The sequence below is a fragment of the Myotis davidii genome, unplaced genomic scaffold (genome assembly GCF_000327345.1).
Source record: "Myotis davidii unplaced genomic scaffold, ASM32734v1 scaffold299, whole genome shotgun sequence".
In the NCBI taxonomy this organism is placed as follows: domain Eukaryota; kingdom Metazoa; phylum Chordata; class Mammalia; order Chiroptera; family Vespertilionidae; genus Myotis; species Myotis davidii.
Genome location: NW_006293088.1, coordinates 7,758,391 through 7,772,219, shown reverse-complemented (window position 1 = coordinate 7,772,219; position 13,829 = coordinate 7,758,391). Strand labels below are relative to the sequence as shown.

The 13,829-nt window shown below is 42.2% G+C and overlaps 1 protein-coding gene across 1 annotated transcript in view; it reads right to left on the bottom strand.

The window, feature by feature from the left end:
* The window catches only part of RERE (arginine-glutamic acid dipeptide (RE) repeats), a 252,765-nt gene that overhangs the window by 88,145 nt on the left and 150,791 nt on the right, over positions 1 to 13,829 (bottom strand). The window contains exon 10 of the mRNA XM_015565944.1: positions 2,283 to 2,381. Within this exon, the coding sequence (XP_015421430.1) occupies positions 2,283 to 2,381 (99 nt within the window). The remainder of the gene's footprint in view (positions 1 to 2,282; positions 2,382 to 13,829) is intronic.

The window sequence follows — 13,829 nt, the reverse complement described above, 5'->3', positions numbered from 1 at the left end:
GAAAGAGAAGTGGGTCATGACTAGCGAGGAGCTAGGGAAGCACGGAAAAGGGAGGGGCCATCAGGAATACAAGGTGCGGAGAGGAGAGACCAAAAGGGAAGGAGGGAAAAGCTCCAGAACTGAGGAAGAATAAGGACAAGAAAACACTATCGCGCATGTGCGTAACTGGTCCCATTCTTCACATTCCATCCTTTTCATCTCCTTGTGTCTTTCTTCTACAAAGGACTGTAGAAGCTTAAGTTTTTATCAGTCAAATCTCTTATCTCCTCACCCAAGTAGGTCTACAGTGAAAAACAACATCAAATGACTTTTCAAAACGAGTGAGTGTAACATCTTTGCTTCAGCCATTGTCTGAGCAATCTCAGATGCTTAGGATGCCCCCTCACTCCCACACTCACGTGAGCTTTAAACATTTCTAACTTCAAACAGCACCACCACCTTCACATGTGCCTGATAAACTCGATAAACTCAGAGTCTTAAGGGACTGCTATTACCCAATCCTCAGGGGCCACCTCAGTCCATCCCCGCTGTGTCCTACATGTTCCCACTCCTCTCAAACTCCCCCGCCCCGCCCCCCGGGCAGCCATGAACAGACTTTCATACTGTACCTTCCGTATGTACCCGAGAGCTCACTGCGCTAACATTCCTGGCCTTGGACCTGGACTCCCACAGCAACCCCCAAAGCTCCCTCTCCACTCAGCACAGCGCACCCCTGGCAGACTGAACCGAGCGGCTCAGAGTCTCCAGAGCAAACCGCGAGGTGCTGACTGTGGGTCCACTGTCCCCTGCAAGGCCCTCCCCTGCCCCCCCTCCAGACAGCGTGTTCCTGCCTCGTTCTCGAACGTGCCGGGTGTGCTTTTCACCTGATATCCAAAAGGCTCAGCTCCTCACTTCACCAAGGTCTCCGCTCAAGTGGGACTTAGCAGGCCTTTCCGCGCCCCTTACAAAGGACAGCAAGCACCCCAGCCTGGGTAGCCCCGACCTTCAGACCTCAGCACACATGCCACCACTGGACACATACGGATTTACAGCTGGTCTCTCTCTTAAAACATAAGCCTTGTGAGGAGGGACCTTGTGTTCTTCATATGGCTCCTGACACATTATAAGCACTCAACAAACAGTGCTGAAAAAATGAAAGAGCAGATCATGAAAGCGCATAAAATCTCCAAGCACACTTTCTTAGCATATTTTAAAATACAGGTGAGGAACGTACAGTCAATGTGTGTCACAGAGCCAGGCTTCTCTTAATTTCACTCAACCTAAAGGGCAAATGTCCAGCGGGAGGTCACCCTCATTGGCAAAAGCACAGGCACTCTAAGTTTTTTCTAGCAATGCCTTTCGGAAGTCACAAGATGGGGACCTGCTTCATGAGAGCTCTGCTGGTAGGATCTGTGGGTTTGTGAGTGAGTCTCTATCTGTGTGCACACCTACCTCTTCACCTTCTTTAAGGGCCATAACAACAGGATGCATATGGAAGATCCAATGTATTATCTGATCAAGCCTTCAAGATAAAAAAGTCACCAGCCCTACTCTAGGTTATGTACCAACTGGTTTTAATATGCTTGTGTTTTACGCGAACAGTTTGATGGAAACTGAATATGTAATCATTAACTCGTCATTTCAGAGCTGTTTGAACGTGTTTTCAGGGTATTTATGTTGCCCTTTCGTATTAAGGTTCTACTTGCTTGTAATTCAAGTGTTCCATATTCCATCACAGAAGAATTCCATTGTATAGTATTGAGAACTCTTAGAACAGTATCTACATTTACAGAGTTTTCGGAGCTCTATTAAGCTGTATTCCTGTTTTCTAAGGCGATTCCTGAAAAACGCGAACAGATTGATGGGAACTGAAAATGTAAACAGTATACTCTTCATTTCTGAACTCTTTGAACATGATTTCAGTGTATTTAAGTTGCCCGTTTTGTATTAAAGTTCTATTTGCTTGGGAAAAAAAAATATGCTTGTGTTTTAAAATAGGGAAGTGTCAAACTCTAGCTTGACCAAAACCAAGCAACCAACCAACTTTTTAAAAGAATAACTCGATTTCCTCTCTCTTTCCATGAAACCTGGGAAAATCATCACCATTCTCTATGGAACCCCAGCTTACTAAAATCAAACCTTTCTGTACAATCTGAAGCTTAGAGGCTCTTTGCGTTGCCGATGGAAGCCACAGCCGGTCTGTTCACGTGACTGAGCCCCTGTCCCCCGAGCAGCAGGAGGTCACACAGGGAGAAGCAAACACCCAATGACCTGACCACAAGGCCCGCTCGGCCAGAGCTTACCACTTCATCCTCGGTCCAGCACTTTTCGATCAGCTTAGGCACGGGCTTCTTGACCAGGCGCTGCAGGGCTTTGCCGGCATCATATCCGCTTTCGTGTAGCTAAACAACAACAGTTTTAGTTAGTTAACTGAACAAAGAACAGCGGGAAGCACATCAACAAAGGGAAGCCCCGCGTTTACTCGACTAGCAGGACTGCTAACTGGGCACAGACTCAGTCATCTCAGTCAGCAGGATCGTTTGCTCCCACTCAGCCACCCTTCCAGGTCCAGCTGTTCTGAGGGTGACAGGTAGGGCAGGGAGCCTCTGGGCAATGACAGGAATAGAATTAAGAACAATAACAAATATTTACTAAACTGCTGGCCAGGCACAGTGTTAAGCACATCCCGTGCACTCATTATTTTTCTTAATCCTACAAGGAAGGTATTCTCGCATTTAATCTTACGGGATGGGCACTATTATCATCCCATTTCACAGATGAGGACACTAAGGCAAAGAAAGGTCGAGTAAAGGTGCTCACCACACTAAGCCAGTAGGCAATAGAGCCAAGAGACTCAAACCCAGCTAGGGTGATCCTTACTCTGTCCCATTCTCCCCAAAGCAGCCTAACAACATTCTAGAATCTAGAGTCTAGAACAGGGCAAACTTTTTGACTCGAGGGCCACAATGGGTTCTTAAACTGGACCGGAGGGCTGGAACAAAAGCATGGATGGAGTGTTTGTGTGAACTAATATAAATTCAAAGTAAACATCATTACATAAAGGGTACGGTCTTTTTTTTTTTTTTTTAGTTTTATTCATTTCAAACGGGCCGGATTCGGCCCGTGGGCCGTAGTTGCCCACGGCTGGTCTAGAATCAGTGATGGTGAACCTATGACACCTCTGACACGCGAACTCATTTTTTTGGTTGATTTTTCTTTGTGAAATGGCATTTAAATATATAAAATAAATATCAAAAATATAAATCTTTGTTTTACTATGGTTGCAAATATCAAAAAATTTCTATATGTGACACGGCACCCGAGTAAAGTTCAGGTTTTTCAAAATGCTGACATGCTGAGCTCAAAAGGTTCGCCATCACTGGTTTAGATTATGCTCTTTCTCTTAAGTCTTTAAACTGCAGTAATTTCTCTAAAAAAATTTCAGGTACCTAAAATGTCAGAGCTTTTTAAAGAAACAATTCTGTAACCGTATACTAACATTTCAGTACATATGAATGAAGATGCCAGTTTATCTACACATTCTAATGAACTTTCCTCACTCCATATCCTTTTTGAGCCCAGGCAGTGCCTGGAGCCATGGACCCCTCTGTCTCTGGCTTGCTTCCTGTGACCCCACCCACTCCTGGTCCCTGAGTGTCAGCTTGCAGACAGTGGAGAGAAGGGGCAGGCAGGAAGATCCTCGTGCTCAATCTACCTTTCCACATTGCGGCCATTCCTCCAAAACCCTCACTGGAAATCTGATCTATTTCTCTGATACAAGAGTCTGTCTTGGCTAAGACTTGTACCTCTGATGCCTAGTAGTCTGCAGCATAAGGTGATCCAGAAGAAATACTCGTTAAATTCATCACTAAATGCCTTTAACTAGTGTCCCTAGGTAGCCTGAACCCAAATCTAAACTTCCATTTACTTGAATTCATTCTGCCCTCTGTTGACCGAGCGGCTATTACACCCAGGCACTGTACTAGACCCCCTGGGGACGCGGCAGCAAATGAAAGAGGCAGAGGCATCCCTGCCCTCAGGGAGTGGAACTCTGATCTCTTCCAGTGCTTCACAACCTTATTTGAACAAACCACTGGTATTTGCGGAATACTCAGTACAAATAAGTCACAAACCTTATTAGGTCACAGTTTTTATTTCCAGAAAACTCACAAACTAGTGGGGATGTTATGAGGATACAACACATACAGGATGACAATATCAAGTAGGCTGTAGGAACTACTATCATCGAGGTGTAGGCCAAGAGCTGTGGCCTCCCAAAAGGAGAGAGCCCTGAGTTTCTTGTCTTTAGTAGAAGAGTCTTAGAAGGGTGTACAGACTGCCTTACTAGTGCCAGGGCTGGGCCAAAGCCTGCGATCAATATTTGCTGAATGAAATAAACATTTTACAAATACTCATTCATGGAAACAGAATGTTTTATATATTAAAATGTCCAGAGCATTCTCACAGTTTAGAGGTCCCCAATTTATTTTAAATCCAGACTGTGCAAAGAAGTCAAGGCTATATGTTAATTATAACAACAAGTCGACTACCTTAAAACAAGACAAAACGCGAATGCTGGATCTTGCTTTGGTGGCGGTACAGTGCACCGGGATGAGGGAGCAAGGAAATGGATGCTAGGTATTAGCTTATGTATTTTTATAAAATTTAGCATTAGACTACTTTGAAAAGAATATACTATACTAAACAAACAAACTAAATACTCAAAGTTCTGTATTTTGCAAATGCTTGAAAACTATCTAGTCTTCTTTCATGTAAAATAAAGTTAGATTTTTATGGTCTGCCTAATATCCAGACCAAGCAAGTATGTGCCAAATCCTATAATATAATGATCTATAAAGAGAGCTCAATTGGAACTCGTGATTGGAACTGAATAAAAGGAAAAATTGCATGCCTATTTTCATTTTTTTATAAAGCACACATTTTAGTGATAATCTGAAATCAATTCAAGTTGATCAAATTATAAATTCTTAATAAAAAGCTCATGGCAAACAAACATTTTACAAAAGGTAATTACAGTATATGGGGTAATTACAAGGAGTGATGAAAACCTGGACTTTGGAGCCAGAATATGGATTCAAATTCTAGCTCTACTGCTTACCAGGTGTGTGACCTCGGCAAGTTACTTATCCCTCTTTGGGCCCCAATTTTGTCACTTTTAAAAATTAGTGTAATGATAGACCTAGCTCTCAGGGCTCTTGTGAGGATACCAACTGCATGTAAATTGCTAGGACTGTATAGCACAGAGTATGTTAAGTGAGTGTTGCCATGTATTTTTTATAGGAAAGAGAAAAAAGAAAGGGAGTGGTCTCATATCGATTTTCATCCATTTTCTAGAGTAGCCTTCTCAGATATAGAGAAAGTACTGTGTCCAGGTGGTGTGGCTCAGTGGTTGAGAGTCAACCCATGAACCAGGAGATCACGGTCCAATGCCCCGGTTACTGGCTCAATCCCCACTGTGGGGCGTGCAGGAGGCAACTGATCAATGATTGTCTCTCATCGTTGATGTTTCTCTCTCTCCCCCTCTCCCTTCCTTTCTCTGAAATCAATAATAATAATAAAAATACACATATTAAAAAAGAATTGTTAAACTATAAACAAAAACCACTTATGTTTCACCTAATTACTCATGTTAATAATTTACAAAATTTGATTAAAACTCTGGTTCAGCACACAGAAATTTTTAAAAATTTTAAACCTTCTATGGCTGATAATAGGAAAGTACTAATGAGAACATAAATGCCATTGCAAAAGTGAACGAGTGACTTAAGTGCAACCCAATGTCATTGCTCCCGCTGACATGCCTGCCTCTCAGTGAATGCAGAGCTGTAAGCGATAGCTTGGAGAAAGGTTCTGAGTAACTTGCTGCGCGTGTGTCTGTGGTTGTCCCATGTAGCAGAGAGGCTGACTCCTGCTGGCAGGACCCCTTCCGTTAAATTTCTAGTGAGGTGCTTACTAGTCTTAGAGAAAGAGGCATTTCCTCCTAAACATAGCCCAGCACGCCCGCCTTCTTTACAAATCTTGATTTGAGATCACACTTTCCCTTGAAGAAGCTGCTGCAATGTCTGCGGTAACCTGAGCTTCCTTCCGCTACTCTGATCTCTAAATAGTGGAAACTCCACCCTTTTATTTGATCTACCGTCCTATTAAAATAGTCCTATTTCTGAAAATATTATATTCCATAACATAAACCCAGTAAATCCTTAGAGTGTCTACTGCTCCCACTTCTACACAAAGACACATTTGAAAAGGAAAAGGAGTGCTGACCAACAGGGATGAGATCTGCATGGAACACACACAGGCAGGGACCACTGTGCTGTCAGCCATCACGCAGCGAGGCCAGCACGAAAGCTCAGTCACGGGCTTGCCGGCATGCCCTCTTCCTCTTACAAGGGAACCAAATGGAACCTTTCTAAATAGTCACCTCCTTCTTCCTTTTGTGTAAAAATACATACATATATTTTTAATCCTCACCCGAGGATATGTTTATTAATTTTACAGAGAGGAAGGAAGAGAGAGAAACAGCGATCAGTTGACTCCCATAAGCACCCCAACGGGGGATTGAACTTGCAACCTAGGTATGTGTCCTGACCTGGAATCAAACCGCAGCCTTTCTGTTGTATGGATGATGCTCCAGCCAGCTGAGATACCTGGCCAGGGCCGTCACCTTCTTCTTAATGTTAAAAACATTTCTTTCCTCTTTCCAGCAATCCTGGCTGAGGAAATTCTGAGAGCTTTACAGAAATACCTTAGTTATATTTTACTAAACATATGCGTTTTACATACTAAAGGTTTTATGGTCCACATAGCTTCACACGAATAAAGATTATCTGTTAAGCACTTTGGGGAGATTACTGGAGTTCAGGATATCCTTCAAGCTTCCCACAAATATTCATTGAGTGTCACACTGTTCCAGATACTATTCTAGGTCCTGGGGATAGACACAGCTGTGAACATCAGAAATGCAAAAACGGAGACGGGTAACCTGTGAGCAGCTGTTTAAAGCAGCAGTTGCCAACCTTTCGGACCTCATGGACCACTGGTTGGCGACCGCTGGTTTAAAGTACTGGTTTCGTATGACATCTAACTAGATGTCAGATCCACACACTAGGTTCCTAAAAGGCTGGGTTTACCTACTGTCTTTGCTTGATGCGTCAGGCACAAGGAGTTTGTTTTCTATGTGATTGTGAAGATTTTCGTTCTTTAGACTAGGGCCCAAACAATGTTTGAGGAAGAGCTAAGCCCGATATTTCAACTCTACTCTTCATGTAAATTCGAGTTTGCTGTTTACCTAATACCAGCTCTTAAATCTGCAAAAATTGTCATTAAAAACATTCCCCTCTAATACAGCATCTAGCTCTGAAGAATTAGTATAATTTCATCTCGTGAAAAACATGATGTGGGTTGCAAATGTTAACCAACTGGTCTTGCCCTCACAGATGCATCTATATAGCCAGGAAACTCAGTTCAGGCTCCCCAGCACTGCTGAGCTAAAGTCCTTTCATGAGGATAAGCTTTTCTACCATTTCCCTAGAGAAATTGCGAAGCGGATTCGGAGGGTGCACCCGCAAATGCCTTACAGCTTCACTTTGTAGCCTTGGAAAGCAATTAAAGCAAGATAAACAAACCTGCCTGTCCATTTTGCAGCCGAGCCAGGCTGGTAAAATCTGGGATTAAGTGCAATTCTAATGTGGAGGATAGGGATCTGTACCATTTTGGAGCCACTGGGAAAAGATCATTGCAAAAAGCAGGGACCAATCAGCTTCCAATCTTCGCAAGCTACTGGGGGCAGAAGCACTTGGCTCACACCATCCCCATCCCTCTGCCAGTCATTCAGCACAATCCACTGCCTTCACATTCGTCTGCACAGGAGCGCACGCGTGTGTCTAATCAGGGAAGCAAGGATTTGTCAATCTGCTTCCACGTGACTGAACTGCAGGGCTGCTCTTCTACACACGTCAACTCCATCATCCCCTAAGGCACAGGTCAAGATCTGGGGAATCCAATCCACAATGGAAACGCTTCAGCAATCCATGAGCCACTCAAGTCACTCTTTCGTGGCCCTGTCCTCGTTCTGTGGGGCCTGCTCCACAGAATCCTCAGGTGGTGGCCTTTCATTCACCTTGAAAGAGCAAACAGGAACCCTTCCCCCATCAGGTCTTGCCCACACAGCCCTGTCCCGCCACGCCACACCTCTGGTGCCAAGATCCAGTGGGACGCATCAGGCTCAGAATGGCCTTCCATTCATTCAGTGAAGAGTTACGGAGCCCCTCCTTCTTCCAGATACTGTGCCAGCAAAGAGGGCAGGAATGAATTCACAGAGCAGGCTTGCTTGGGGGTTTTGGTGCTAAAACAGAGCAACTTCTGAAACAAATTCCTGGTTTGGTTCCACTGTAACAAATGCAACCGCTACACTGAGTCACAGAGAGCCAACCACACTGCCGGGTATATAACTGGACCCACTTAGCCAGTTACACATAGACTTGCCCAGCCGTGCCTTCCGTGCCCTAGTGAACACAGCGCAGGATCTGAGTCTTGACAGCTGCTTCGTCGCAAGCCAGCTGAGCTGAGGTTTTCATCCGTCCAATGGGCCTAACACCACCATCCCTCAGCTGTATCAAAGGACAATGGAAATCATTAAATGAGACAAGGTGACAAGAGACTCCGAAATGTCAGAGGGCTATGAACTGTACAGTGGCATCCCCATGGGGAGTAATGTTTTAGGTACACAGCCTCACCTAAGACTATTCAAACAGCCAGGGTTCAATCAAGCCAACACTGCTAGTGCCTGCACATCCTCCATTGTCTTGCAGGAAGAAAGGATCATGCCACCAGAAGAAAAACACACTTCTGCATAATTGCCCAAGTTAAATCTGCTCCTCTCGCTCTGCCTGACAAATCATTCCCTGCTTATTACTTTCTATAATTTAATATATATAAGTGCTTTACTGGCAAGCTTCTCCAAAGAATAAATAATACTTAATGACTGCCTACAGTTTAATTAACTCATGATTGAACTTCTCATGGATTGCTATAAACATTAAATTATATCCTTCCTCAAAGCTATCATGATGGAAATCTTGTTTCAAGCTTTAACTCTCCTGCCTAAATAATTCTGAAATTTCAGCAAATCTGTATATTGGACAGAGAGGTGAGAGAATCAACCTTAATGCCTGGTTATAAAGTGTGTTATTTTATACAGTAAGGACGAGGCCTTAATTTAAATAAGATTGAAAATGTGCACATGCCCCAACACCTCATTTATATTATGGCAATCATTAAACATCTCTGGGGCTCGGGCAGCCTTATTAGCATAAACTGCGTATTACCACAAGGTTTCAGGTTTCCACTCTGGCTTCTCATTTTAGCTGCCATTTTCTGTCTGTGTGATGTTGCAAATAAATTTTCCTTTTGGCATGGCTCAGCTGTCAGGCACCTCTGTTCTATAATGAACCCATGAATTACATCTCCCTGCTCTGACATCTCTGCTCTCACACATCAAAATATTGTTCTTCAATTGTAATTTATAACTTAATTTAAATGTCTCTTTTACGGTGACCTTTTTAGATCAAATGGCATTGCGTCTGGCAGTTTCTAGTAGACCAAAGCATCTTTTTACAATTACAGCTATTATAACTGTAGAAAAAGCCCATCTGAATTAGATTGCAATCACACTAAATATTAAATAATTGCAATCCATTAAGAACAGTAGATTTCAAGTTTTTTACTCTGCAAAATATGCTGTTTATTTGCAAGAAACTGCCAAAATAACTTAGAAAGGAAAAAAATTTGGATTTAGAAGAGATCTTGAAATTCTCTCTGTAGTTTTAATTATTTCAACCACTGACATAAAGTGACAAAAATCTTGCCAAAATCTGTTCCAGACAAAACTTAAATTTTTTTCTCATAACACATGATTCACAGGTGTCAACTGACCTAGTACCAAGCTCACAATATAACATAGGTCTACACTAAGGAACTATAACTAAAATTAAGCACAATATTTATTTTTGTTGGCCACTGTCATCCCAAATAATGACATAAGCACTAGAGAGGCTAGATTTGGGGAAATATTCGTATGGGAGCACATTTTAGAGATAATGGCAAAGACAAGAAATGTACTTGCTGAGAGTAAGGGATGAGGGAAAGATCCAGTTAATCTGCAGAAGGAAATACACAGTTGCTGACCAACCCTCCCTCCAATACTGAGTAACTACAATGTTCAGGAAGCATGCCAGCCCCTAGAGCAGGGGTGGGGAATGCCCAGCCCTCCGTATAAGACCCACGAAATCCTTTGGTCTGGCCCTGCCAAGGCCTTAGGAGTGAGTTAATTAAATGCTTGGCCAAATATAGCGGGCTAATTTTTAAGTTGATAATTTTGTATGGCCTGTGAATGATGCTATAATATCTGAATGGCCCTTGGCAGAAAAATGGTTCCCCACACCTGCCCCAGAGTCACAGAGGCGATAGGAGCGGGGACCAAAGTTGGCCGAGCATCCGATGTGCTAGGAACTGTATGAGGTCTTTGTGTGATTTCATCATTCCTCGAGCTGCTCTTTTACGGCAAGAGAACTAAAGACCAGACAAAAACCGGGAAGGTTCAGTATCTGGCTTGAGGCCACGTTTCCCTAAGGAAGCAGCAGAGAGAGGGTTCTCACATTAACCCGTGTTCTAGAAAGAAGCCAAGACTCAGTCCTGGAGCAGCGCAGGATGGCGACCTGTGGTCGCGAGGGGCTCGGGGCTTTCAGCTGCGGTGACACAGCAAGCACATTGTCACTGCTCCTTCGGGAACAAGCTCAGAGAAGAGGAAACACACATAAAATAACAACATTAACGCAATCATGAAAATACAGAAAACCAGTGAAGGCTGGCTGACTGGGTGACATTTACTGTCTTGAAAAACCAAGATGGCCTCACAGAGCAGGTTCTGAAAAGCTACAATCAGTATAATATGACTGTACAACCTTGGCTGTACTCAAAATAAGGAAAAATCCAGATGGAGGACAGAAGAAACACCAAAAGTTGTTGAAGATACACAAGAGGCTAGAGTTAAAGGCAATAAAAACAGGATTATGATCCTGAACACAGTTTTTCAGCAACTTACCACATAGAGATAACAGGAACTATTACAACAGTCAATGTAAGGAACAAGAAAAAAGGAAAAACAAGAAATAAAAGGTTATTCAACCTAGACTAGAAAAGCCCAACAAGGAAGCACTGATCTGAGCAGGAGAGAATGGAGGGAGGGTGGGAACAGGAGACTGACGACCTATGGAGAAGAGACAAAAAGACGACAACACCTCTGAAGAAGATTCCTAGGAGGAAGAACCTGTAATTCTGGAAAGTGAAAGCCACGCTGAAAGGAATGGGAAGAAATAAACCACCAGGGCAGATGGGATACCAATAGAACGATTTCAAGCCACAGAGACTGAATCCGCCATAATCCTAACAAGATATGTCAACAAATATAGAAAACAAAACAATGGACTATAGATTGGAAATGTCCAAAATACACCCTCAACCTTAAGAAAGGAGATGTCAAGAAGTGCAGTAAATATAGGATTACCCTGTCCTCAAGTTTAAATTATAATGTATATAAATGTATGACAGGGCATGCTTATTAATCTGTGATAACCTTATTTACCTCATAAAACTGTTGTGAAGGCTACGTGCATTCATAAAAAGCACTTAAACTTTTGCCTAACATATAAGCAGTAGGTAACAAATATATTTTAATTTTATTATTGTTATTAATTTTATTGTTAATGACACCAAGCAGCTGACCAATAGTTGATATCTATTAAAATGGAAAGAACAGTGATAAACTTAAGGTCCTGTGCCTAGTTCAAAATTCAGTCAAAAAGCTGAGGGTGGTCCTAACCGGTTTGGCTCAGTGGGTAGAGCATCGGCCTGCAGACTGAAGGGTCCCAGATTCCGGTCAAGGGCATGTACCTGGGTTGTGGGCACATCCCCAGTAAGGGGCGTGCAGGAGGCAGCAGATCGATGTTTCTCTCTCATCAATGTTTCTAATTCTCTATCCCTCTCCCTTCCTCTCTGTAAAAAATTAATAAAGTATATTTTAAAAAAGCTGAGGGTGAGAGAAAAATAGTTTAGCAAAGGCAAATATAAAAAATAAACAAAACAAGGCAAAAACACAAGAAAAAAGAATGTATTGTGCTTCATGAAAGCTTAGACTATAATAAAATGATAAGCTTGTAGGAAAACAAAGGCTAGTCCTTGCCACCTTATGCTGATCAGATCTGGGGAGTGTTACTTTAATGGAGGTGCCATATTTTAAAAGACATAGCCCTGGCCAGTGTGGCTCAGCTGACTGTCATTCTGTGCACTAAAAGGTTGCCGGTTCAATTCCCGGTCAGGGCACATGCCCGGGTTTAGGCTTAATCCCTGGTAGGGGGCATGCAGGAGGCAGCCTATTGATGTTTCTCTCTCTCTAAAAATCAATTAAAAATCTTAAAAAAAAGTTAAAAGACATACAGATAAAGCTTACCAGAGGAGAAATAAAATGGCTATGTATAAAAATGGCTAGTATTGCACCATGATGAAACTCAAAAACATTACCCTCTGTTAAAAGAAGCCAGTCACAAAACATCACATATTGTACAATTCCGTTCAGATCACGTGAGGAGTGACTAATGAGTACAGATTTCTTTCTGGGGTGATGAAAACGGTCCAGAATTGATTGTGATGCTGTTTATACAAGTCTGCGAACACACCAAAGCCTCCCATTTGTACACCTTAAAGGGGTGAAATATACAGTATGTGAATTATACATCAATAAAACTATTATATAAAAAGGAGATAAAAGAAAGAAATGGCTCAAGAAACGTGAGAGTGGTTCACATGGAAAAGCAAAGTAGGGGCCACAACTGGGAACAGCTGCCTCGGAGCAAAGACATTTCAGTTAGAATGACCACAGGTGAGCTCACTGCTGCAGTAAGTGATGAGGGCGCTGTCACCAGAGGTCACTGCTAAGTGGCCTTCTGTCTCCCCACCTGCTCCTGAGAAACTGGCATGTTTAGAGGAAAGAATAAAGTGGGGCACAAAGTTCAACTTTAAATCAAGCTACAGATTATCTAAAAAGAAACAAAAATACTAAAGCATTAAGTTTAAAAAGTCATCTTCATCTAAATGAAACAAAAAGATTAAATCATGTATTTTATGTTATAAGTGTTGTTGCCTTCAGCTTTTGAACAGAAGTGAATCTATGAAGTTCTCAGGCCAAAAAGAGCCACAATGGTAAATTTCTAAACAAATACTTTTCAAAACAAAAGTCAAAAATTTTTCTGATTGGTCCAAGTTTAATAAATTAAAACTCAAATTTACATATTATTATGCTGATAATCAGTTTTTCAGGTATTGATTATATCAGGAAACCTCAGCTGCCTGGTCTCTCTCTTCATCTTCACTGATTCTATGTTTAACACATAATGCACAGTTGACTCCAATATCCTATTGTAACATAAATAAAACAAGGTGTTTGTCAGGATTGATTTATATAAGGTACTCTTCTAAAATTACTGGATTTCCATAAAAAAGAAATCATAGCATATCGACTTTTCCCATTACTGTTTTCAACATCAAAACCCTGAGAGAAAAACCACCATCCTATAACCCAGCGGTTCTCAACCTTCCTAATGCTGCGACCCTTTAATACAGTTCCTCATGTTGTGGTGACCCCCAATTTCATTGTTACAAATTAAACATAATGAAAACATAGTGATTAATCACAAAAACAATATGTAATTATATATGTGTTTTCCGATGGTTTTAAGCGACCCCTGTGAAAGGGTCGTTCAACCCCCAAAGGGGTC